The sequence below is a fragment of the Megascapheus bottae genome, chromosome 16 (assembly GCF_031878675.1).
Source record: "Megascapheus bottae isolate mThoBot1 chromosome 16, mThoBot2.hap1, whole genome shotgun sequence".
In the NCBI taxonomy this organism is placed as follows: Eukaryota; Metazoa; Chordata; class Mammalia; order Rodentia; family Geomyidae; genus Megascapheus; species Megascapheus bottae.
Window position 1 is genome coordinate 35455716 of NC_143524.1, and position 25093 is coordinate 35480808.

The 25093-nt window shown below is 40.5% G+C and overlaps 2 protein-coding genes across 18 annotated transcripts in view; one reads left to right on the forward strand and one right to left on the reverse strand.

Annotated features, from left to right (window-relative positions):
* Btbd10 (BTB domain containing 10) overlaps positions 1-9200 on the forward strand; it is a 49646-nt gene extending 40446 nt beyond the window's left edge. For all 11 annotated transcript variants that reach the window (XM_090348129.1, XM_090348130.1, XM_090348131.1 and 8 more), the window contains 3 exons: positions 1529-1726; positions 4680-4790; positions 8117-9200. In XM_090348129.1, the coding sequence (XP_090204255.1) occupies positions 1529-1726; positions 4680-4790; positions 8117-8427 (620 nt within the window). In that variant the 3' untranslated portion in view covers positions 8428-9200. The remainder of the gene's footprint in view (positions 1-1528; positions 1727-4679; positions 4791-8116) is intronic.
* An 867-nt stretch (positions 9201-10067) lies between these two features.
* The window catches only part of Bmal1 (basic helix-loop-helix ARNT like 1), a 104668-nt gene continuing 89642 nt past the window's right edge, over positions 10068-25093 (reverse strand). For 6 of the 7 annotated variants that reach the window (XM_090348118.1, XM_090348115.1, XM_090348117.1 and 3 more), the window contains 8 exons: positions 22960-23206; positions 21780-21886; positions 20241-20391; positions 19259-19347; positions 17427-17535; positions 14665-14758; positions 11332-11434; positions 10068-10718 (listed from right to left, as the gene is read on the reverse strand). In XM_090348118.1, the coding sequence (XP_090204244.1) occupies positions 10558-10718; positions 11332-11434; positions 14665-14758; positions 17427-17535; positions 19259-19347; positions 20241-20391; positions 21780-21886; positions 22960-23206 (1061 nt within the window). In that variant the 3' untranslated portion in view covers positions 10068-10557. The remainder of the gene's footprint in view (positions 10719-11331; positions 11435-14664; positions 14759-17426; positions 17536-19258; positions 19348-20240; positions 20392-21779; positions 21887-22959; positions 23207-25093) is intronic. The other variant, XM_090348120.1, reaches the window with a different exon arrangement.

Below are 25093 nucleotides of genomic sequence, written 5' to 3' on the forward strand. Positions count from 1 at the left end.
GTACATATGTTTTATAGCCTTATGCTAGCCCCATCCCTATAATTGTTATCTTTACTTCATTCCTTAGCTCAGCTTTAAGTTGGCAACATGGTATCATACTTTCCCAAAGAAATTTTTAAATACGTTTTTAAGGCTTCAGGAATATACATGGATATAACAAGCCCTTTTCTTTTTCAGATATGAGCTGAGTCCTTGAAATTCAGTAACATTATTAAAGTCTATCCCAAAGTGTACTATGCTATTTTTGTCAAACGTTTTTTCAAGTCTCCATAAAAATACTGATAAATAGGGCAAAGAAGTAGGTCTACCTCTGAATTCACTTCTCTGTACATTATATTTAAAAATGTAAATGAAGTCAAACAGTCAGGTGACTGGAGAATACAATTATAAATTTGAAAAAAGTTGCTGTTTTCCACATCTCAAGAAATGGTTCTAGTCAAAACCTTGAGTACTATAAATCCTTGTTTTCAATTTAGTTTTAAATTTATATATTATTGTGTATAGGGGGGGCTTCTGGGGTTCTTGGCAAGTGTTCTACCATTTGAGCCATACCTCCAGCCCACATCAGATGATTTGAATTAAACTTTATAAAACTAGATGCTGAGGTTTGGTGAATTTCATATTGAAAACTATTAAATTTTCCTAGAACTGATAGGCATTTTAGTTCTATCCTTTGGACAGAGTATATTATCAAATATGCTGCTTTTACATTTATTTATACTGTAATAGAGTTTTTGTTGTATTTTCCACGTAATTTCTGCTCTGTCTTTATTTGAAGATTTGTACATTTTATTACTGTGTTTAGAAACATTAAACTTTTTCTAACTGCTAACATATAGAAAGGTATTGAATTTGTACATTTGCACATTTGTACACTTAATTCATTATAGAACTCTATCTTATAGTTTGCGGTTGATTATCATATATTTTTACATAGTTGACCCTGTTGTAAATTACTCCTTTTTTTTTGCCATGTGACATTGGCAAAAGGATTTTGAACAACGTTAAATTTATTGGTAATCTGGAACTTGTGTTTGTCATTTCTTTTTGGTTCTCTCTTCCTCTTAGGCATCCCTCTTTTTAGTCTTCGGTTTATTAGTCTCTTCATCTGCTCTTTGACACTTCATCCATTCAGTGTGATTGCTTTTCTCTCTTAGATATGTTGGCTATGACCTATAAAAACTCCTTTAAGAAAAGTTATGGCCACTAAAGACATATATATCATCATCTACAAGATTCCAAAATAGATAAGAACCTGGTGTTTTATTTTTGCTTTAACTTCTGCTTTTCTTTCCTTCTTTTTTTTCCCTCCTATCTCCTCTGTTTCCCCCCCACCCCCGCCTTTCTTTCTTTCTTTTGTTAGTCATGGGGTGTGGGTACTTTCCCTGAGCAATTTTGGTCAAGATTAACATTCTATCACTTTGTGCCACAGCTTCACTTCCGGCTTCCTGGTAGTTATTTGGAGATAAGAATCTCATGGACTTCTGCTTTTTAAATTTTTAAATATAAAAAAATTACTTTATTTTAGGTGCCCTAATGCATGAATTATCAAATGATGGTGCTCGCCGACAGTTTGAATTTTATCTGGAAGAAATGATTCTCCCTCTCATGGTAGCTAGTGCCCAGAGTGGGGAAAGAGAATGCCATATAGTGGTGCTTACAGATGATGATGTGGTTGATTGGGATGAGGAGTATCCACCACAAATGGGAGAGGAGTATTCACAAAGTAAGTGATGGCACATTTTCTTTCTCCTGAATCATAGATTATCTTTTAAAACATTAATCAAAAGACAGGCTTTGTAGATGGTCATAATAGGCATCAAACTTACATCAGGGATCAGCACACTAGCCTGGGGGTCCATTTTAGCTCCTTGCCTGTTTGTATGAAGGTTTTTATGTATTGCCTATGGCTGCTTTTCATGCTATCATGGCAGAGTTGAATAGCTGCAACAGAGATTGCATGGCTCAAAATGCCCAAAGTATTTACTGTCTGGCCCCATAAAGACAAAGTGTACTCACCCCTGCCACATACAGAGGTGCTCTTCTTTTTCTTTTTTTTTCTTTTTCTTTAACTGTGGGAGGGTAATTTTAAGTTCAAAGATGTTCTTATTTTAATATCTGTATGATCCTAGAAGATACAGTGGTCTTTCCAAAAGCATTGTGAAACTATAATTCTTAAGCTATTTTTGACCAAAAGAACCTATCTTTAGCAGCATTGATTTCTCATTCCACTCCCAAACTTTTGTGATTAGATTTTTTTTTTCTTAAGAAAAACCTGTCTTACATTGTTTTTCTTGATGAATTCTTATTAGCATTTTTGAGCAGTTGTGTAGACGGAGAAAATTTAAAAAAGTATCTCAGAAAGTTTAGTTAATAGCCCAGCTTTTGTTCTGCACTCAATATTGTGTTGATTGGGTATGTATTATAAGATATAGACTGTACTTAAACTCCTCTAGGTCTGGTGACTCACACCTGTAAATCTTAGCTTCTCAGGAAGCTGAAATCTGGACAGAAAAGTTTCTGTGATATTCAAAGTAGACATTAAAAAGCCAGGCTGGGACTGGGAGTATGCCCAGTGATAGAATGTTTGCACAAAGTCCTGAGTTTGATTCTTTGGTACCACAAACAGAAAAAAGCCCGAAGTGGTGCTGTTGTTCAAGTGGTAGAGTGCTAGCCTTGAGAAAACCCAAGGACAGTGCCCAGGCCCTGAGTTCAAGCCCTAGGACTGGCAAAAAAAAAAAAAAAAAAAAAAAAGTCAGGCTGCGTAGCATGTGTTGTGCTAGCAACAGTTTGTATTGACAAAGCAAGCCTTGAGCATAAACCCATTACATCTCTGATATTTCTAGTTTACCCTTTTCTAAAAACAAATGAAAAAAGCTGACTCTAAATGGTAGTCTTATTTATTGAAAAAAAAAAGATGATGATTATGATGATGATTTTTTTCCATCATGGGGCTTGAACTCTGGGAATGTGCCCTGTCCTTAAGCTCTTTCACTGAAGGCTAATGCTAATGCTATACTACTTTGAGCCATAGCACTACTTCTGGTTTTCTCGTGGTTATTTGGAGAATAAGACTTTTGTGCCGGTGCTGGCTTTGAACTGTGATCCTCAGATCTCAGCCCCCTGAATAGCTAGGATTACAGGCGTGAGCCATTGGTACCCAGCATAAAATATTATGTAAAATCAAAAGGTGAGTAAAATATGGAAAGAATGAAAGGTACTAAAAGACCAAAGAAATATAATAAATTATTTTCTGTTAGGAAAGTGGAATGAGTATTATTTATATTTTAGTTTCCAAAAAATTTAAGAGAATGTAGCCAAGTTCAGCCCACAGCAGTGACATTAAAGGAGTCATACTCTTCCTTTTCCTTTTCCCATGTTGAACTTTCTGTTTTATACCTTTTTTTTGTTTTTAAGCTTTGAGTTGTATAAAAGGACTAAAAACGTTTTTACTTTGTGAAATGTAACTTCATTATTTCCAAAATGTCAAAAATTATTTATCAGAATACCAGGAAACTGTTGGTTATTGACAGTTCATGCCAGTGCCTTATGCCTCCAAAGCCAGCTACTCAGGAAGCAGAGATCGGGGATGATGGTCCAAAGCCAGCCTATGCATAAAAGTCCGTGAGACTCTTATCTCCAATTAACCACCAAAAAGCTACACTTGGAGCTGTAACTTAAGTGGTAGAGCACTAGCCTTGAGCAAAAAATTTGCTCAGGGACAGCATCCAGGCCCTGAGTTGAAGCCTCTGTAAGCAGCACACATATACATGCTCACACACACTCACACATACACACACCAGCAATCTTATGAATTTAGTAATAACCACACATATATCCCATGAGTAGAATTTTGTTTGATGTATTTTCCTTTATTGACTCTTAAACCAGCATGTTTGGTTTGTGAGTGTGTTTTTCTGTTTCTGAAAAAACCTTTGCAGTTCACCTTTTAAGGGAGATAACTCCACCTGAAAGAGAGAAGGCGAGGAAGGTCCATCAGTCTAACTCCCTGAAGTTCCCAGCACATTTCGAAGACTCAACATGTTGTCAGTGGAATGTCTGCCCTTTGCAAAGCCAGTTTGCTCTAAACAGACTAACCTAGGCAGAACATGCTCGAATCTGCCATTGTTAACATCATTATTAAGTGGGGCTATTTGCCTGGATGATAAACAGTTTGTGGGGAGGGTCTTGCCTTGGGGAGAATTATTAATAGTTGTTCAATCCATGAAATGCAAAATGTACCTTTTTGTACTTTTTTGACAAAGCAGTTTTCCCTCCTTTCCAGAGTAGGCCTTGAAGGCATCTTAGCAAAGTCCTTTACTTTGCTTGCTCAATAATCATGTTATTACTGTCTTCTTTTGGTTCTCTTACTTGAAACTTGGGGCAGATCCCATTCCCATAAGTGTGGATAAGATGCATCTTTCAGAAGAAATTCTTTCTATGGGTCGGGTTACCTGATTGGTTATCAAAGCTTTTGTTTCTACTTAAGTAGAAAGTTGCTTCTACATTAACTGTACTGAATGTTGTCCTGTCATGTTGGCTACTCTTCCTTTAGCATTAGTGCATCCATTATTTGGGCTTTTAGGGCTGTCAGGACCCTTTGATGATCAAGGTAAATTTAAGTTTATCTCTAAGTACTTTGATTTTAATATGAAATCTTTTTGTCTTTTTGTTTTCAGTTATTTATAGCACAAAACTATATAGATTTTTCAAATACATTGAAAACAGAGATGTAGCCAAATCAGTTTTGAAGGAAAGAGGTCTTAAGAAGATTAGACTGGGAATAGAAGGTAAGACATTATTTTCTATTAATTTTCTTTTGGGAGAAAAAAAGACTGGGTTAAAAAAACTGGATTCTGTTTAGGCGTGGCATGTTAGCTTATGTCTGTAATCATAGTGACTTCTTAGGGAAAGATTAAGAGGATTTATGGTTATAGGCCAGCCCAGGTTGAAGGTTAGACTTCATCTCAACAAAAACTTGGATGAAGTAATGCATGCTGTAATCCCAGAAACACTGGAGGTGTAAGAAGGAGAGTTACCACCTACTTTGTCCAGAGCAAAAAACAACAACAACAAAAAAAAAACCCCAAAAGTTATCTGAATAATAGAAGGTAATTCTGCTGGTGCTTACCCTTGTAATCCTAGCTACTCTAGACCAGAGCACAAAAGTCTGTGAGACTCTTATCTCCAGTTAACCATCAGAAAACCGGGAAGTGGTCCTATGGCTCAAGGTATAGAGTGGTAGCTTTGAACTGAAGAGCTCAGGGCCCAGAGTTCAAGTCCCATGACCGACAAGAAAAAAATAGTAACTGAAGTCAAAGAGTTGGGGGTATGGCTTTAGCAAGTGCAAGGCCTTGAGTTCAAACCCTAAGCCCTGTCTCCTACTCAAAATGGATCCTAATAATTTGAGAAGCATGGTGCAAAAGCCAACCCAGGAAGCAAAGTCCATGAGATTTCTATATCCAGTTAACTACCAAAAAGCCAGAAATGGAACTGTGACTCAAGTGACAAGAGTGCCAACTTTGGGTGAAAAAGCTAAGGAAACAGGGCTCAAGCCCTGTGTTCAAAACCTAATACTGGCACACACATATAAAAAACAAAACAGAAGTAATATTGGGTAATCAGATCCACTTAATAGTAGAACTAAGAGTCAGGATGTAACATAACTTGTATATTTACTATTAGCATTATTTGCCTATTTACCATAAAGCTAGATAAATTGGTCTTGACTTTGACTAGCCGTTAATTAACTAGGCTCTTATACTTCCTTCTATATCTGATTCTAGATTCTTTTTCCAACTAATGTGTTTACTACATCTGTATTTTCCTGTCAAATCAGTAGTTTTTTTGTTTTTTGTTTTTTTTCCTCTTGGAAAAATAAGTAGAAGTGCTGTGGTACATTTGAGACTAATGGGTGCAAATCTCTTTCCATACTAGCTGCTTTGTTCCCCTTCTTTCATTTTTATCCTTTCTTTCTCAATTCATAGTTCTTCAAAAAAAATCTGATTTCAGCATATTGAATGTGTTGACTTCATGGGAGCTCAATTGAGCTGATACATAGGAGACATGAGGAGGATCGAAGAGAACATAGATAAGTGAGGAAGAACTGGTGGAACCAGCTGCAAATCAGTATATAAAAGTATCTAGCCACACCTGTACAGCTCACACCTGTAATCCTAGCTACTCAGAAGGCCAGTACCTGAGGATCATGGCTCAAAGCCAGCCCAGGCACAAAAGTCTGTTATCTCCAATTAACTACCAGAAAACTGAAAGTGGTCCTGTGGCTGAAGTGGTAAAGCAGTAGTCTTGAGCTGAAAGGCTCAGGAACAGCACCCAGGCCCAGAGTTCAAGCCCCATCCATAACTGACAAAAAGCCAAACAAAACAAAAACTAAGGGGGCTGGGAGTGTGGCCTACTAGTGGAGTTCTTGCCTAGATGCACAAAGCCCTAGATTCGGTTGCTCAGTCCACATACACAGAAAAAGTTGTCAGTGGTGCTGAAGGGGCTCTAGCCTCAAGAAAGCTCAAGGATAATGTCCAGGCCTTGAGTGCAAGCCCCAGTACTGGCGAAAAAAGGAAAGAAAAGAAAATGAAAGGATATTTAGGGAAAAAGTAAAACATAGAGCTTGGGATTCGAGGGAATTGTTTGATAGTGCATGAGATTAAGTAGGTTGATAAACAGCCCATGTACTATGCTGACAATATGGATTGTCCCTCTGAAATGTGATAAAATCATTAGTAGTTTTTAAGTGAGGATACAATGTAACTACACATGTGTAGAGTGGTAATGCTATGTGGAGGACAGCTTAGAATACAGTGAGGTAAGAATTGGCAAGAATTTCTTTAGTAATCCAGGAGAAATGAAGGAAAAGGGAATAGACAACTTTCTTATCTTTGATACTGCATTTCTAGTAGTGATAACTTGGAAGTATGAGGTGAGAAGATATTCTGCATGTTTTTAAGATGGTTCTGGCCCTTCTGGCCTTCCTTACTTCCATTTCATAAACACTGCATACATTCATACATTTCTTTATTTGATAGTCATTGAATGAGTATCTATTACATAAGGCTTTTTTTCCCCTGATACTGTAATCTTAATTTTGGCCCATGAGCCTGTTGCAGTCCATTGCCTTTTTTTACATAAAGTTTTATTGGAAACATTTACATATTTTGTGACTGATTTTACAGTGGCAGTGTTAACCAGTCTCAGGAGAAATAAGACCCACTGTGAAATGTTCATTATAGCCCTTTATAGAATGTGACTGGTAATCACTGTTCGAAGCTAACAACTCTTGCTAATAGAAAGGAGGAAAGGGACTTTTAGTAATTTTCTAAGGAGAGAATATCTTTGGAACAATGGTTTTACTGGTAAAGTTTTCAAAAACTTAATGTAACTAGTTATATTTTATAGTGACTGTGATTTAGAAGGAGAAAATACAGTTAGGGAAAACTGCTTTGAAGATAAAAGATTTAAATTAACTGCTTTGCTGTTGGGATAGACATGTTAAAATCCTATAAAAGATTAAATATTGCCCTTACTGAGATAGCTGAAAATTATTATTTAGGAACCAGCTAGGGAGTTAAGTATTAACTTCTTTGCTATTAAACAAATAAGGGGGCGGGAAGGGTTTAGGCTTAAAGAAACTAGAAGCAATGTAGCAGTAAATTGCAGGCCTTTAGGCTAGATCATTATGTGAGAGTAGCAGTAGTTCAGGATACTGAGAACACACAGTGAGAGCCCAAGACCTACTCCAGATGGTATACCATTGTATTGGAGAACCATCCCTGCAATACTCACAGAGTTTGTTACTGTTGTTTAGTGGTTTATTGAGTAACTAGAAAAATGGAAGAGGATTTGTGAATTGCACCAAAATTTTAGTTTCTGGCTGTTGAACTGATGACTAAGTATATAGAATATTGGTTTCCCTTCTTGTTTCTATTTCCATATTTGTTCAGGATATGTACCAACCAGAAAAGCCCTTAAGTGCTAAATTATATGTGAAATTGTGTGTGCCTGTGTGTGTGTGCGCGTGCATGTGTTTGTATGTGTGTGTGTGTATATGTGCATATGTGTGTGTGCATGCCCCCTCAGTTTTTTAAAAATATTTTTCCTTTAGGTTATCCTACCTACAAAGAAAAAGTAAAGAAAAGGCCTGGGGGGCGCCCAGAAGTCATTTACAACTATGTCCAAAGACCCTTTATTCGAATGTCCTGGGAAAAGGAAGAAGGAAAGAGCCGGCATGTAGACTTTCAGTGTGTAAAAAGTAAATCTATTACCAACCTGGCAGCAGCTGCTGCAGACATTCCCCAGGACCAGCTGGTCGTCATGCACCCAACTCCACAAGTGGATGAGCTGGACAGCCTTCCCATTCAGCCCCCTTCTAGCAACAACGACCTCGATCCTGACGCCCAGAATCCAATGCTGTGATGCTGATGATCCTTGAAACCATAGCATGCTACTCTTCACAATGACGGTGTACTCCTCATTCTGCACTGCAAGGCCACTCTTCTTCATCGTGAGCTGCACATGTTTAGCATATTGCAGTGTAGGCTTTTTTAAAGACCAAAGGTAGCCGAATGGTTTTTTTAAAAAATGAGTACAACTTTAGCATCCTGAGGTTCTAGTTACATAAATGTATTTGTTTACCAGTACGTTTGTGAAATCGGTTCTTTGTATAGGGAACAGTCCTTTTTCACATACATCTAGGTCTTTTCAGAGATGGTGGAAGTTTGGCACCTGGGGTACTTCAGTGTAGATTGATATTCATCTCACCTCAGATAAAATGCAGAATATTATGTAGTTGCACTTTACAAATGGTGGTTAAATGGAACTGTTCAAGCCATTTTATAGTTGTGATGCACAATATAACTTAAATAAGTGCTTCTTTCAAAGTATTCCTTCAGTAAAATGTGTATATTTGCCTGTGACGAGCAAAAAAGTGAGTATTTATCTTGGGCTTATTTGAATGACTAGGGTGAGATTTGATGCTCATATCTTACAGTTCAAGTGAGTCAAGTGCAGGGAATGTGAACATCAGAGGTGGTTTATTATCCAGTCTGCCTTACCCTTAATCTGATATTTATTTACTAATGCTTTTTTCTTAAGAGTTATGGGATAGGAAAATGAAGTGTTTGCTCTTCATTTACTAAATGATTGTAAACTCAAGTTTTTCATCAAAATAAAATTCCATTGTTTTCATGTTTCTGACCAGCTTCATAACCCCCCTGATAAGATGTAGTCATGATATAATAGACTATCTTACTTGTGTGAATATAACTAAGAGATCAGCTAGCTCGAAGCGCTCTAATTTGGTACATTGGTGATGAGGCACTTAAATTTCCTACTAATTATAAAATATACCCTAAATCCTAAGCAAGATTAGAGCTGAAAAGAAAGTCTTCCTTCTTTCCTCCCTTCCTCTTTCTTAACTCAGGACCTGGGCACTGTCCTTGAGCTTTCTCAAGGATAGCACTCTACCACTTGACCATACCACTCCTGGCCTTTTCTGTGTACGTGAACCAAGGAATCAAACTCAGGGCTTCATATATGCGAGGCGATCATTCTACCATTAGGCCAAACTCCTGGCCCCCAAAAAATATTTTCTAGTCCCATTTTATAAGAAAGATGAAGTCACTTTACCATGGTATGTAGTAATATTGCTGTAGAGACAACCTCTTATACCAGTTCATTGCCTTTTCCATTAGGCTGTGTTGCTCTGCTTAGCAAATTAAATATTCTAGTCTAATTCAAGAAAATAACCAGAAATAGTGAGGTGTGTGGTATCTGATCAAAAGTTCTAGAACTTCACTTATAATAATAGGATAAAGAAATTATCCTGTTATTCCAGAATTGTTATGAAGCTCAAAGGCATTGCAGGGCTGAGTTGTGGCTCAGGTGTAGAGTGCTTAAGGCCTTGAGTTCAATCCCCAATACTGTAAAAACATCGCAAATGTAACTAGCATGGATAATCCATAAATAACCACTGTTGGAACTGATGATTCAGCCCTATAGCATATAGAATTTTTTAAAACTGAAATGGGAACCATAATTATAGAACAAGGGAAACATTTATTAAAAATATTTAACTGTCTAATACATTATACTTTAACCCATATTTATAGTAAAGGATTCTTACAAGGAAGAATAAACGGCTTTATGATACAATTAGTATAAGAAATATCCACATGGGGGACTTCTTTGTAGTGTAAAAACACCATACATCTGAAATGACCATTTTGCATATAAAAGCTACCAATGATGCTTCTGTGCACAATGATTAAAAAATTCAACACAAACAGAATCCAAAATATACAAGTAGTGCAAGCTATTGACAGCTAGCCCAAAATCAATGATGAGGAAACACTGGAGCAGGCTTAGTTCCACTTTGTCTGAAGTTACACATAGTAAGATTGACTTGTATCAATGGCTCTGAGATGGCTTTTATGAAATCAGTACATAAAAGCTGTTCTCTCCCTATCCAGTAAGCTTCACAGACTGTAAAACTCCACCAGTAATGCACTTTGATACTGTAGTTGTTGCCAAAGCAACATGTAGTGTTTACAGCGGCCATGGCAAGTCGCTAAAGTCAACGGGACCACCCAGCCCAGCATCTGCTTCCAAGAGGCTCATGATGACGGCCATTGCTGCTTCGTCATTACTGGGACTACTTGATCCTTGGTCATTGTCTATCATGTCTATGCCTATGTGGGGGTTCTCACCTGCAGAGGAGATAAAGGCTGATCAGCAATAAACAAACTAAATACACACAAAAATAAAATGAGTAGTAGTAGACTACTTTTTAGGCCTGTATTGCCTTTTTTTTAACACTTGTTTTTCAGAGAAAGTGAACTTTTAGAAATAAGAGCAAAGTGCTTAAAATTCAAAAAATGTCACAAATATTTGAGTTGACTTCATTTTAATATTCTGATAGCCAATTAAAGAGAGAGAGATACAGAGAGAATAGCAAATAGAAAGAAGAGGGTAGAAATTCAAGAAATGGATGGATGGGTTGGGAGAAAAACTGGTATCATTTAATGGCTTTTACTACCCGCTGAATTTTACTCGTCATTCTGAGGCTTTCTCCTAAACCTGCAACGCTCTCTTTCTAAAGATTAAACACCATATGGATGGAACTGTGGCTGCTTCAAACATACTTGGATTCCCAACTAAACACAACAATTAAAGTCAACATAAAATACTTAAGCAGATTTTGAATTTCAACTTTGTTCTTATCAAATTTATGGAGAACATTTTAGATAAGTTCTTAAAACCTTCTTTATGCCAGATACAGTATAAGCTCATTGCATGGAGACAAATATTAATGTCACTTACCAAGAATAGAAGAACTATCAGAATATGGATAACCTGGGTTCTCCTGAGCCTGCCCTGGTAATAGGCCACTGGAAGGAATGTCTGGTGTCCCTCCATTTAAAATCTACAAACAGAAGAGGGAAAGTGTGATGCTTTCTACTTGATGTCTTCCAATTTCCAATCAGTATTATGTACAGCCACCATAAAAAATAATTAGGGATGGGGCTAGGAGTGTGGCCTAATGGTAGCATGCTTGCCTAACATGTATGAAGCCCTGAGTTCAATTCCCCGGAACCATATACACAGAAAAAGCCAGAAGTGGCACTGTGGCTCAAATGGCAGAGCGCTAGCCTCGAGCAAAAAGTGTCCAAGGACAGTGCCCAGACCCTGAGTTCAAGCCCCAGGACTGGCGAAAAAAAAGTTGGGGTTTTGTGTGCTACACACACACACACACACACACACACACACACACACACACACACGTGGCTTTTCAGAAAAAAAGGAAAAAACCAAATCCCCCCCAATTATTTTTTCTACTTTTGGTTTAGCCCACACAGGTAACTTAAAAGGCAGATTAAAATTCCCAGCTGCCACGGATTATGCTGATTATACTTAAGGTCAAAGCCCAGGGCAGTTGCACTGTAAGGAAGTAAAACAACACAGCAAATGTTGGTGGAATAATTGAGATTGTTACCAGGCTATGAAGAGATAACAGCTCTAAGGAGTCCCAAACAAGACACTGGAAATATATATCTTCATCACCAGTTAAAGTATAAGTGCCACTATTAGTAACTTCTGGTTTCCATTCTTAAGAAAAGCCTCTAGAACATTGTTACCACTCTTCTAATTCTTGAAATTTCTCTGCTTTCCTAGCTTTGTTCCTTTGGCTGAGTCTCAGAGAAGAAAATCCTTTGAGAAGTATTTGAACTGGAGGAAACTGGTCGTTGGTATTCACAGGAAACAGTGATTCTGGTTGTGCCAGTAGGTGGCATTGCAAGTTTTAACTCTACAGTTTAGTTTTCCATTTAGGGATGCCTTTACATACTTGAAAATTATCAAAGACTCTAAAACTTGTTTTTGGTAGGCTGTATTTATCAATAGTTACTAGATTTGAAATTAAAACTAGCATATTTTTCAAATATAATAAAACTAAGGGGCCGGGAGTTTAGCCTCGTGGTAGAGTGCTTGCCAAGCATACACGAAGACAGGTTCAATTCCTCAGTACCACATACATAGAAAAAAAGCCAGAAATGGTGCTGTGGCTCAAGTGGTAGAGCTCTGGCCTTGAAGAAGGTCCAAGGACAGCGCCAAGGCCTTGAGTTCAAGTCCCAGGACTGGCAAAATAATAATAGTAATAATAATACCAAAAATGTGTTAATATAAATAAAGTTTTAGTGGAAAACCAAACTTTCAAAACAACAAAAAATTAACAGCTGTTTTTACATTTTTGAAAATCTAATGCCTGACTCATGAGATTTAAATAGATGTTCATATTTACTTATCCAGTCTGTTTAGATACGTTTTTGGTTGAAGTAGATGAAGAAAATCCAACCTCCCACAAATAAGTAGCTAGAAAAGGACAATAATTTAATAGCTGTATTAATAACTGATGTTCTTTGATATTATATCACATTAACAAGTGGAGGTTTATTTGTTGTGGTACAGAATCTGAAACTTCATCAATCTTTCACATCCTGTTAAAAGTCCTTTAACATATCCTGGTGTTTAGCATGGACTACTCATCAGTAGTTTTGAAATATTGTGTATCAAAAGTTCCAATTTTGGTGACCACTATCCATTGTTTTTCTTGAAGTGACAAATACATGTTAACTACTCAAGTTGGAATAACCATCATTTGATTGAGTCAGATGCCCTCTGAAACAAGTAGCTAATGTTCGCTCAACTTAATCACACAGGATCTTTTGTTTAGACAACGACCATCATAGTAAGTGATACAAATGCTTAAAATAATGATTTTTATCACTCAGGGCATTCCTAAGTGGAATATCAGCAGTTTCATCTAATATTAACATAGTGAAAAATAAAGGGTAGTGCCTTAGCATTGTTACAAAAACAGCATTGACCTTAAGACCCTTGAAAGAGTCTTGAGGGGCCCTAAAAGATCACAGGTGGCATTTGTGGAATTGTTGCTTTAGTGCCACTGCATGTGGGAGATCACTCAGCCTCTGCTCTTTTTAGCTTGAGCCTGATTGAAATGACTTCAGGCCAAATGACAAAACTGGAAGTGATTGGGAAGAACCACCTCTACTCTGGTCAAAGCCAAATCTGTCTGTCGTTGACCATCCATTTATCCATTAATTTGTGTTGACTTTTCAACTTATAGGGAAGTAAGATCCCTTTTCAAATGGAAACTTTTGGTGAAGATGTAAAATAGAAGAAAAGCTATTCTTTGTAGAAGCAGATGTCCTGCCCTTGCCCTCTCTCCTGGCCAACGATCTCAGGGCCTATCCCATCCGGGAGTACTGCTTATCTTCCTAACTTAGCTTCTGAGGATCCCACCTTTGAAAACCCCAGCCTTGTTTTTGACAGAGTTCCTCTGATTCTTTGTGTGTTTTGGGAACTAGGGGAAAAACTTCATGTCCTAAATTCTGGCTCTTGTGTTGTCCCAAACTCTGCCACTATTTTATAGATTGATGCCTTACAATTAGTAAGATCTATATTGGAAACTTTGTGGTGAACAGGTAAGTGGTTTCCAAACGTCTTTATAGTATTGTCTATAGGAAGCTTTTCAAGAGAGCTGGTAAACTATCCTGCTCAGTGTGGTCCCATCCCAGGAAAGCCAGGTAGCAGATCCCTACTAAAGCGTGGCTTGATGTCCAAAGTGCTGCTGGTGCCATTGCTATTTCTAATGATTCTTAGAAACGAATGATATTCTGTCCCCTGAAAACAGATGAGTAAAGGGGTTGTTTTCTCTCTTTTTTCTGGTTGGTTGTGGGACTTGAACTCACAGCCTAGGTGTTGTCCCTGAGCTTTATCACTTTAAGGCTAGCACTCTACCACTTTCAGCCACAGTGCCACTTCGTTTTCTGGTGATTAACTGGAGATAAGAGTCCCATAGATCTTCTTGCCCAGGCTAGCTTTGAATCATGATGCTGAACTCTCAGCCTCTTGAGTAGCTAGTGAACTAGACTGACAGCTCCCTTTTCCTGATGTTCGTTCTTTCAGTCGCATGGGATAAAGCCTCTTGAGGAGAGCAGCAAGCCTCCCTAGTTCCACACAATAAGCATGTCCCCAGCCACACACAGATGCATATGCTTCACGGAGGAGCAAGTCCAGCTTCATAACTATAGATTTCCAGCATTTCAGGACGTAGTCCTGAGACTCTCACCTTACCTTCTTGCCTCCTGGGGAGGAGGCATCTGGGGGAGGCGTGCTTGTGATGTTCAGTGGGCTGGAGCCACAGCTAGAAGGTGACGACCCCCTTATCCTGTCAGAGAAGAGTGAGGATTGGTTACACTGAATTTTCTTTTTCCAGGGGATAGAGGGTCTTTTTTTAAGGGGTAAGGATGAGGAAGAAAAGGAGAATCTAGGCATGTCTTTTCTAGGGAAGGGCTAGATAGTGAAAGGTTCTGTGGGTCATATCTCTTATCACACTACTACATGAACATTGAAGAAAAGTGAATGAGTATAGATGTGTTCCAATAAAATTGTTTATATAATCAGGTGACAGAGTTGGTGCAGCACCAACTAGCAAGAGCAAGATCCTTAGTTCAAGTCCCAGTATGGCCAAAATAAAACAATTACAAAAACAAACAAAAAAAATTAAATGAGATCTGTTCTTTAGGCACCTGTTCTAGAATACAGATCCTGATGTGGACATCTCTCTAATAAAACTCTTGGGTTAGGTTTGGAGTTGGGTTGATGAACTTTCAGTGGCCAGTTTCATTTCCTCATATAATCCAGATGAGCTGGTTTACCTTGGGAGTCCAGCCACCTTTGAGTTGGAGTTCATAGCAAATGATTTATCCTCTCCCCCACACTTGAGCCTCTTAGGAAATGGAAGGTGCCAGAAGAGCTTGCCTGCACCTATAAAGTAGCCTAGAAGAAGTAGCAGCCTTCTAGAGAAAGCAGGTATTGAAAAGTGGACATGGGCCTTTCTCACTATGTCTTATTGGAGTTTTATAGAAATAAGGACTTAGAACTTTCCAGGCTGGGGGTCATAGGAAAGGAAGTGAAGGTGAAGTGTAGATGTACGGTGGCGGCTGTGTTACCAGACTCTGGGCAACTCTGTGATGAATGCAGCTTTTGGGTCACTCAGGGAGCACTTTCTAATGCCCAAGAAGTCTGTGAGTCTGGGCCTAAACTGCTTATTTCTCTAGACTCTTGAGTGAACATGTTTAATTTTGTTTTGTTTCCTCTTCTGGATTAGGATATACTCTTCATAGACAGAGATGGCCACTAATTGACAACTGTGGAAAAGTTACTTTCATCCAACTTTTCCTACTAAAGACTGAAACCACTATTTTCTTTCCCTATGTTCTGAATCTTGTAATTTCATTTTCAGCATCATCACTGGGCTGTCAAACACCTGCCTTCCTTCACCTCTCCCTATTCCAGTGCAACATCTTCTCAGCCTCCCACAGTAAAATGAGATCTTACAAGTTTCTTCCAATCTAAACTTCTCAGCATTATCTCTTAGGATTCCTCACAATTTCCCATCAGCTTGATCTGAGGCTTTCTTCAGCACAAAGGCTTCCCATTTAGGTTGCCTGCTTCCCAACAGATGCCCAGTCAAGAATGCTTGATTTTAGGGAGGGAATATCCACTCACCCTCATTGCAAATCTTGGCTAAAACTAAGGATCATAAATTGCCATAGAATAAAAGAATTTAAATATGTTGAAGTGCTTTTTCCTCTTCCAGGGCTTGAAACACCAGCCTGGGCTGAGCTCCTTTTGCTCAAGGTTAGCACTCCATCACTTGAACTACAGCACTGCTTCCTGCTTTTTCTATGATAAACTGGAGATAATAGTCTCACAGACTCTCATGCCTGGGCTGGCTTTGAACTGCAATCTTCTGATTTCAGTCTCTTGCATAGCTGGAATTAAAGGTGTGATCCACTGGCGCCTGGCTAGATTTTGAGATTCTTCAGAACAAGATTCTTGATGTTCGATACTACTTTGGGATGTTTTCACAAAAAGCCCAGGGATGTGGCAACTTGTCTGAACCTGATTCTACTGTACTCTATCCCCTCATCTTGAGGCAGAGGCAAACGGCCAAACCCACCACCCGTGTGGGGTTGAAACAGAACTGTGCTACCTGCAGGGATGAAGAGCCCCTTTGTGGCCAATGAGAAAAGAGGCCAGCCTCCAATTCTGAATCAATCCCATGCCAATAGAAAATGTTAGCTCCTTTTGCTATGATTATAAACCACTAAGTTTTTATCCTCAGTATCTGGTTACCACTCATTTGATTCCCCAAATTCAGATAACTTCTCAGTGATAGCTTTTAAAGACTTGGATTTAAATTAAAATTTTTTGAAAGCTATGTTCCCTGAGAACCCTCACAACCCTAATGCAGTCAGTAGGAAGTAGACAGTATCTTCCTTTGATGGTTTAAGTCAATGAAGATCAAGGCCACGTAGAGAGAATGGAAAGTACAACCCTCAGCCTTAGATGGAATGCTTCCAAGCTCCTCTCTCATCTGGAAAGGGAGGCTCTCTCAAGAGAGCTGTCTCTTTTTACCATCTGTACTTCTAGAGCTCTCTTATTAACCTAAGTAGCTTCAGGAATGTTAACGTCCAGAATAACCTGAGTCGTAACATACACTACTCCCATAACGAATCGTACACCCAACCTCACTTAATAGGGTCCTTGGATCATATTCAAAGTATTAGGAATTGAACTTCCTTAAGAGTACCCCAGAGCTCTGGACTATTTTGGTTTAGCTTCTACAAGGCAAGATTTCTAAATCTTGGCACTATTGGTATGTTAAACCATTTAATTCAAATTAATTGTTCAGCTAGGGGTTTAGCAGCAACCTCCCACCCAACTGTGACAACAGAATTGTTCCCAGACATCACCATTCTCCAGGGTGCAGTGAGGTGGGGGAACTACCTTAGTTGAGAACCATGCTTAGGGAAGCATGTGTTACTTGCCTGTGGATTTCCATGATTTCCTCAGCAATCATTCGACCTATTTTTCCTGCCCCAGCTCTGGTTCCCCCTGGAATCCCTGGAACAGTAGGATGGGTTCTTTTGGGGCCACCTACAATAGAGGAACCTGAGTGTGAGAAAGGGGGAACTGAAGAAGAAATGCTAGTATATGTTAAATGAAAATCCTATAGTGCAAATTATATATATATATATGTATATATATATGTATATATATATATGAAAACCTATCAAGATTATGCCTTGTCAGGAAAAGGCATGAAAGGCTGAAACTTCTGAGACCAGAAGCCAAAGTGTTGGCATGTACCCTTCATGCATTCAGAAATCATTTTTACTAAATGGCGCTTGCTGTGTGCAGGGTTGCAGAGGTAAGACACTGTTCCTGCCCTAAAAAGAGCTCACAGTCTAGTGGGACTAATGCTAAGCTGGATAAGTCTGGCAGGTAAGCAACACACTCAGGACCAGCCACAACCGGGAGTGTTTAGCTCTGAGGTAAGGAGAGGAATGTATTTCAGGCATAGAAACCAACATTCAAGAGCACTGAGTAGCAGTACAGAACTTGAGACTGTTTCCAAGTGTTTATGGGGGATGATGAGTACATGAGGCATGAAGTGATAGAGGTTCTGGGTGCCTCAATAATGGATCTGGGGACTTTACACAGAAGAAGCATTGATCGAGATTTAGGTTATTAAAAGCCCACCACATGGAGAATGAACCAGTTCTGTATTGCTTAATGACAAGGTACATTCTCACAAGTGTACCATTAAACAATTTTATTTACTGGGTAATCAAGACACAGTAAAGCCTATTACACAGCTAGGCTGTGGGGTTATATAGCATATTGTTCCTAGGCTCTTGAGCATGTTGTGCTAAACACTGCAGTCAACAGTAACAGTGGTGGTGTGAGTCATGTGTTATTCTAAATGTTACCACACCACTAGGTAATAGAACTTTTTCTGAAGACATTACAATCTTATTGAATCATTTAAGGATATGTGGTCTTCTGTTGACCAAAATGTTGCAGCACTGGTGTGGCTGTATAGAGGAGGGTGAGATAGGAAGAGAGCAAGTAAAATTAGGAAGTGATCTGCAATAATGCAGGCAGCAGATAAGGAAGGCCATCTGGTGATGGTGAAAATGAGTGACTTTAAGAGACAGAACGGATAAAACTTTGTAGGCATCATGGAGGAAGGAGGAAGCATGTCTTGCTTAGATAACCAGATGGAAGGGTGCAGAGAATCAGTTGGGGATATTTTGAATTTCAGATTCCCCTGCGTCACTAGGTGGTTCTGTGCAGGAGGCCTTTGGAGAGACAACTGGAGCTCAGGAGAGGCTGGTGCCAGTGCCCTGGGTAGGGGAGGCTCTAGTGGAGAGCAAGGACTGAAGCTATGCAAGTAGATGGGGCCCCAGGTAGGACAAGTGTAGTGTGGAAAGCAGGGGCCAAAGTTGAGCCCTGGGGGGAGGATACTCCCCAGCACCAACAGACACCTCCCGAACACAGAAGCCAGGGACTATCACCAAAGAGCACCTCCCATCACAGCCACAGGGAAACTGAGGAGGAAGACACAAGAGGAGCACCAAGTTTACTATTTCACAGCTCCAGAAAGTACAATGGTGAGTTCCCACTTTTCTAGACTCCATTGAGAAAGTGACCACAAGCATCCTTCATACTCAGAGAAGTCAGCATATCATCCCCTTAGGGCCAGCCTGTTCCACAGAACGTGACAGCAGGAGATCCTGTGAACTTGGAGATAGGGGATCTGGCCACACACAGCTTTGCCCAGGCAAGTCCCGATGCCCTGGCAGGACATAGTTACCTTCTCCAGAGGGCAGCATGCTGTCCATGCTGTGGGGTGATGCTGTGAGCTGCGGGAAGGTTGGGTCCCTGCCTTCCAGGACGTTGGCTCTGTGAACATCCCAGCAATAAGGAAACATGAGTCAGGTCTACTCAGAACTGTGAACCTTTCACCTTGGCCAAGGTGTCTGGTGGCTACCTTGGATCTAGACAGGCCAGAAAAGTGTCTAAGCAGGTCTTCTTGCTATCTGAGGATGGACAGTATCCTGACCGTTGACCTCACTGCCTGCTGGGAGCTCCTGATTAGTGTGGGACACAGCCCAGTGGAAGTGGTGGCTCTGACAGCCAGCTGTCACTGCTACCATACCCATCTCCTGCCAGCCTACAGCAACCCAGCCCCAGTTCCTCCTTCAGCTTTAACCCCTAGTGGAATGGACCTTGGGGAGGAAGGTAGGGGAGCACAAAGAGGCCCTTTATCTGTATTTACCTCGCAGTTACCAGCAGCAGCTGAGGGAGCATCCTCACTGCTAGTTCCTGGGCCATCAGCCCAATAGACATGAAAACTTGTCCATCTCCTGCTGAGGACAGGCTGAGCTAGAGCCCGTGTGAACTGCTCATGGATTGGTTAGCCCCTTCTTCCATAACAGCACAAGTAGATAACCAGTGTGCAGGGCCTCTAGCATCCCAAGGTTGGCTGCCTTATGCAGGCAGGGAGGGGGGAGGGGAACAAACCCCTCCGCCCACCCTGCCCCCGCTCGCCCTCTGTTTCTAGGAGCAATTTCCCTTAAGCCAGGCTTGGTATGAGTTTGAAGCTTGTCTTTTTTTTTTTTTTTTTTTTTTTTAAACAACTCCTTGGCTTCTGCCCATGCTGAGGTTTCACAAGACTAACTAGGTGGCATTAAAAGGTATAATACTAGCTATTCCTTAGACTCCTTTTCCCAGTAAGGATCCCAGGGCATGCATGTCCCTGTAAAGTAAGGGAGTTTCTGCTATAAAATACTTACAAAACAACAGTGTTGGTTGAGACAATGTATTCTACTTCCTTGGTCCAAGGGTTCATGAAACTGAACCATCGACTCCGTAGTGTGATAAAAGAACCATCTTTGATTTTAAACTTGTAGCAATTAGTTGTAATTTTTTCTCTTGTCTGTAAAACTGAACATGCAAAGAAACCATGAACACTGCCCTTTCCTGAATATTAAAGATACCCAAAGCCAAATATTAGAGGTGCTCAGGCTCCGACCCAGTTGTTCTTTACTAAACTTAAGGGAGCCGGCAGTCAAAACTCAGGAACAGGTTGTTTCTGAAGGTCTAACTCGAAACCTTTCAGTCTGTATGCAATGTTAGTCTTCTCCACTATCCATAAAAATTAAGGCATTGGGGAACCCCAACCAATAAAAGGGCATTGTCAAAGGGCCATGTTCTTTCCCAGTCACAACGCCCGAAGTTAGGACAGTACTTCATCTTAGTTTTGAGACATTTGCACCACCGACATATTTAGAACTCATTCTTCTATGTAATAAGCAGCATGAGCACATTTCATGACTTCTGCCCTCAGGAAAGAAGTAAGCTAAGGCAACATGGGGTCAAGAAAGGGACACATACTGGCCAAGAGGAAGAAAAGGAGAAGCCGCCAGCATTGCCCAAGGAATGGCAGAGCTTACTGGACTAGGCCTGGACAAGAGAGTCAGTATAGTAGGAGCACACTGGAGAGCTAGATGGGAGGGGGCCTTAATTTGATGCTAATCACAGGTAGTTGAGCTTGAGTCTAAAAGCAGGAGAGTTTCCCCCACCCCCTCTGGTTTTGGGGCTTGAACTCGGCCTGGGGACTGTCCCTGACCTCTTTAGTGCAAGGCTACTGCCCTACCCCTTGAGCCACAGCAACCACTTCTGGTTTTCTGGTGGTTAATTGGAGACAAGAGTCTCACGGACTTTAGTGCCCAGGCTGGCTTTGAACTGTGATCCTCAGATCTCAGCCTCCTGAGTAGCTAGCATTATAGGTGTAAGCCACCACACCCAGTTAGCAGGTGAGTTTTAAGTGAGACTGTGACAGCAGATTTGGTCTGAGGAGAAATGAGATAATCATGGAAGATAGACAAGGGTGTGGGAACAGGGAGACTCATTAGGGTTGTAGGTCTTCAGGTAGGCACAAGGCTTACACTATCATTGCGGGAGTATGTGTGATAAGTGGACTTTAGAAGTATACATCTGAGGTGAATGAACAGGATCTGGCAAAGACAAAGAAGGGATTTGGGGTCTGCAAGCTAGTTAAGAAGGAAAATATAGGAGGCAAGAAAAGAGAAGATCAGGCCAGGCCATACAAAACTCTTGGGCACACCCTGAGCAAGAAACAGTCATGTCCTACGTAGAGAAAACTGACATGCATGCATCTATGGAGGCAGGTGTTCCCTAACCAGTGGTGGTCTCTCCCCACACACATTCCCTACATGCTGCAGGGGGCAAGTTTCTCTGGCGGGTCGTGTAGATGAATCTAGAAATGGGAGAACACTAGGAGCTGAGACTTTCCCCATAGCTTGACCTACCTTGCCTATGACATTCTGCAAGATGTCCTATGTCATCTTGATGAAAATATTCATAACATGATGTGCCTAGAAGTTCTTGTGGTAGATATGCCAAAATTGCTGTTGCCCTAAAAGAGAATAGTGGATTAAAAAAAGAAACCATTCAAACAATTAACAGCAACCTGGCAGTAGCTATACACTGCTCCAGCCTATGAAAACAAGGTAGGTTTTCAAAGGGCTTACATGTGGCTATAGGTTTTTTTTTTTTCTTTTAATTGAACTAAGGCTATAAAATCAGGACAATAAAGCAGGCATTCCAAAGCATATTATCATTAGAAATTCAATTTTAGTTTTCTAAACCAAATTAGGTAAAAATGTAATAGCTAAACAACAGGGCAAAACTCCTTACTGCCTCTTTCCATCATAAATTCCAGAAACTCTAGCATCCAGGGCCACAGGGCCTTAAAAAGTGGCCATCTTTTAGCATTTTGTGGCTGTTTCTATTGGTGAGAATGTTTTTCATTGTCCAGAAGCCTGTGAATATTCTTAAGGAGGCAGAAGCAGCAACAAATTGGAGACATCTGGATTTTCAGCTAGCTGTCATTCCAGCAGGCCTATGTATTGGGCCTCTGTTTCTCTACAAAATGAGGAGGCTGGAACCAGATCACTGCCCATTGTCCTCTAGCACTTTCTGCAAAGACATACATAGCTTGTGTACCCACTGGAGAGCCCAAGGAACTGAATCTTTCATTTTAATTTTTTAAAACTTAACCATGTGAGACTACCATGGCCAACAACCACTTTGTTGAAAAACTCATGCTAAAAAGTTGTTTCCCATTCAAAATATTGGTTCTAGAATATTTAACATTTAAATAATACATTTACTATTTCAGCCAAGGACAGCAAACCACTCCCATATAACTGTCTCTAAAATGACACAGAGGCAAATTGTATGCATGATGACATGCAATGGAGTGTCATTTTTAGCATGGTTCCTCAGCCCTTTCCCCTCTTTACGTGGATGCTGCTGCTGTGCAGTAGGGGTGGAATATCTGCAATGGGATAAGTGAGAACAGGAGCCATCAAGTCTTTTATTAGAGAAAAGTATTCTTTTGTCTTAGAAAAGCTAGATGATAGCATTGCAACCCAGAGGTGGAAGTTCTCTCCCATCATTGCCCAAGGACAATCTGTACACTCTTACCTTTGGTCTACAAAAACAAATTTCCCATCTATTGCGTGCCGAGATACATATTCCATAGATTTCACCCTGATTTCCCCGTTCACTGGCTGTGGAACCACATGAGAATGCAGTCGTCCGATTGCTACAAGACAGCTGAGGTTACACCCCTCATTGTCTGGCTCATTGTCTTCATCAAGTCCCATCTTTGTGGGTGGCCAGCTTTTCAAATAGCCTGTGCTATGAATGGTGCAGAAGCTTTTTCGATCCGCTGGAAAGCAAAGTTCATGGTTAGGGTCAGTGCTGGATCCTGGAGGCAAAGGCAGATGATGGTGTGGTGTAGGTAATGAGTCAAAAGATTTTAAAACCAAAGCCTCAGTGTCCAGAAGGGGGCAATCACAACCATGTTAACTAGTACCATATACACTTGTTAAAGCCATTAACATTACATACAATATACCAGTGAAGGAATAATCTACCTGGCGAGAAGTCCCCACCCCTGAAAAATCCCTGCAGGAGGTTAATCAAGAAGACAGGTGGTGGTTAAGGCTCTAGGGTAGGTAACATGGCAGAATGTTCCAAGAGTCAATGTAGAGATACAGTCTATACAAGAAGCAGTGAAACTCTTTGAGGCTGATATGAAATGAAAAGCTCTGGTCACTGGAAATCGAGTAGGTAAAGCTGGAAAAGCAGGTTGAGAGGAGATTGTACAGGCCTAGGTTTACTTCCTAGCAAATTTGTTAAGTCCTTTTCAGACAAGAAATAAGAGTTTCACATGGTATTCAAGCAAAGTGGTATGATGGCTGACTGCTCCAGAATCAGTACTACAGAGCCTGGAAGAAACCAGAATTGATTCAGAGGCCAGTGGCAAGAGAACAGCATGAGATGATGAGGACTGGACGGAGATAGCGCCTATGGGGAAAGCAGGAGAGTTTCCTGAGATAGAACTATTGGGATTTGAGCTGGGTGGTGGCTCATGCCTGTAATCCTAGCTACACAGGAGGCTGAGATCTGAGGATCACAGTTCAAAGCCATCCCAGGCACTAAAGTCCGTGAGACTCTTATCTCCAATTAAGTATTAGAAAACGTAGCACTGTGGCTCTAGGGATAGGGCGGTAGCCTTGAGCTGAAGAGCTCAGGGACAGTGCCCAGGCCCAGAGTTCAAACCCAATGACTGACAACAACAACAACAAATTATTGGGATTTGGTATGAAATAGGAAGCTTAAGGGAAAGAAGCAAAATTAGTGTAGCTCTTATTTTTCTGGACTGAGAGAGTGCTTTTCGACAAGCACCTGTGGGCTCCCATCATGGAGTATCTGGCTAGCACTGAGCTGGTTACTGGGTTGCTGTGTAACACAAATCAGACGTGAATAAACAAATGAATAATTATAAAACTGTAACCATAAGAAAGCATTAGAACGAAGGCCAGCTGAGCGCCATGAGAAGGAATAAGGAGAAGAAGGGATGGATGGCAAGTTCCACTGGGAGGCGACAGCATGGGCCAGAAGCCTTGTGTGAAAGGGAGCATGAGGTACATACAGGAAAAAAAGCCAGCATCGTGCAAATGCACTGAATATGACAGGGATGTGACCGTGTTAAGTATTTTGAACTTTTCTATAAAAGCAATGAAAAATTTTAAGCAGGAAACTGATGAAAAATATTCTTTAAAAAGATGACTGGGCCAAGCACCGGTGCCCTGTAATCCTAGCTACTTAGGAGATTGTAGTTCAAAGCCAGCCCAGGCAAGAAAGTCCATGAGACTCTTACTACAGTTAAACACCAAAAAGCCATACGTGGAACTGTGGCTGAAGTAGTAGAGAGTTAGCCTTGAGTGGAAAAGCTCTGAGGCAATGTCCAAGCCTTAAGTTAAAGCCCCAGGACTGGTGAGCACACATACTTGTGCGCGCACACGCACACACACACACACACACACACACACACACACACACACACACACACACACCCATTGGGGAATCTGTGTAGGGGGTGGCAAGCAGGTGAGAGTTGCAGATGGTCCAGCTCTGAGTGTTAGTAGGAGCAGAGTCATAAGGTCCACAGATAGGCTTATGACATGACTTTGTAATGAATGAGTCACACCCCCCCAAGGAGAGGCTCAGGTAGCCACTTGGACCAGTATCAGCTTAAGTAAAGAAGTCC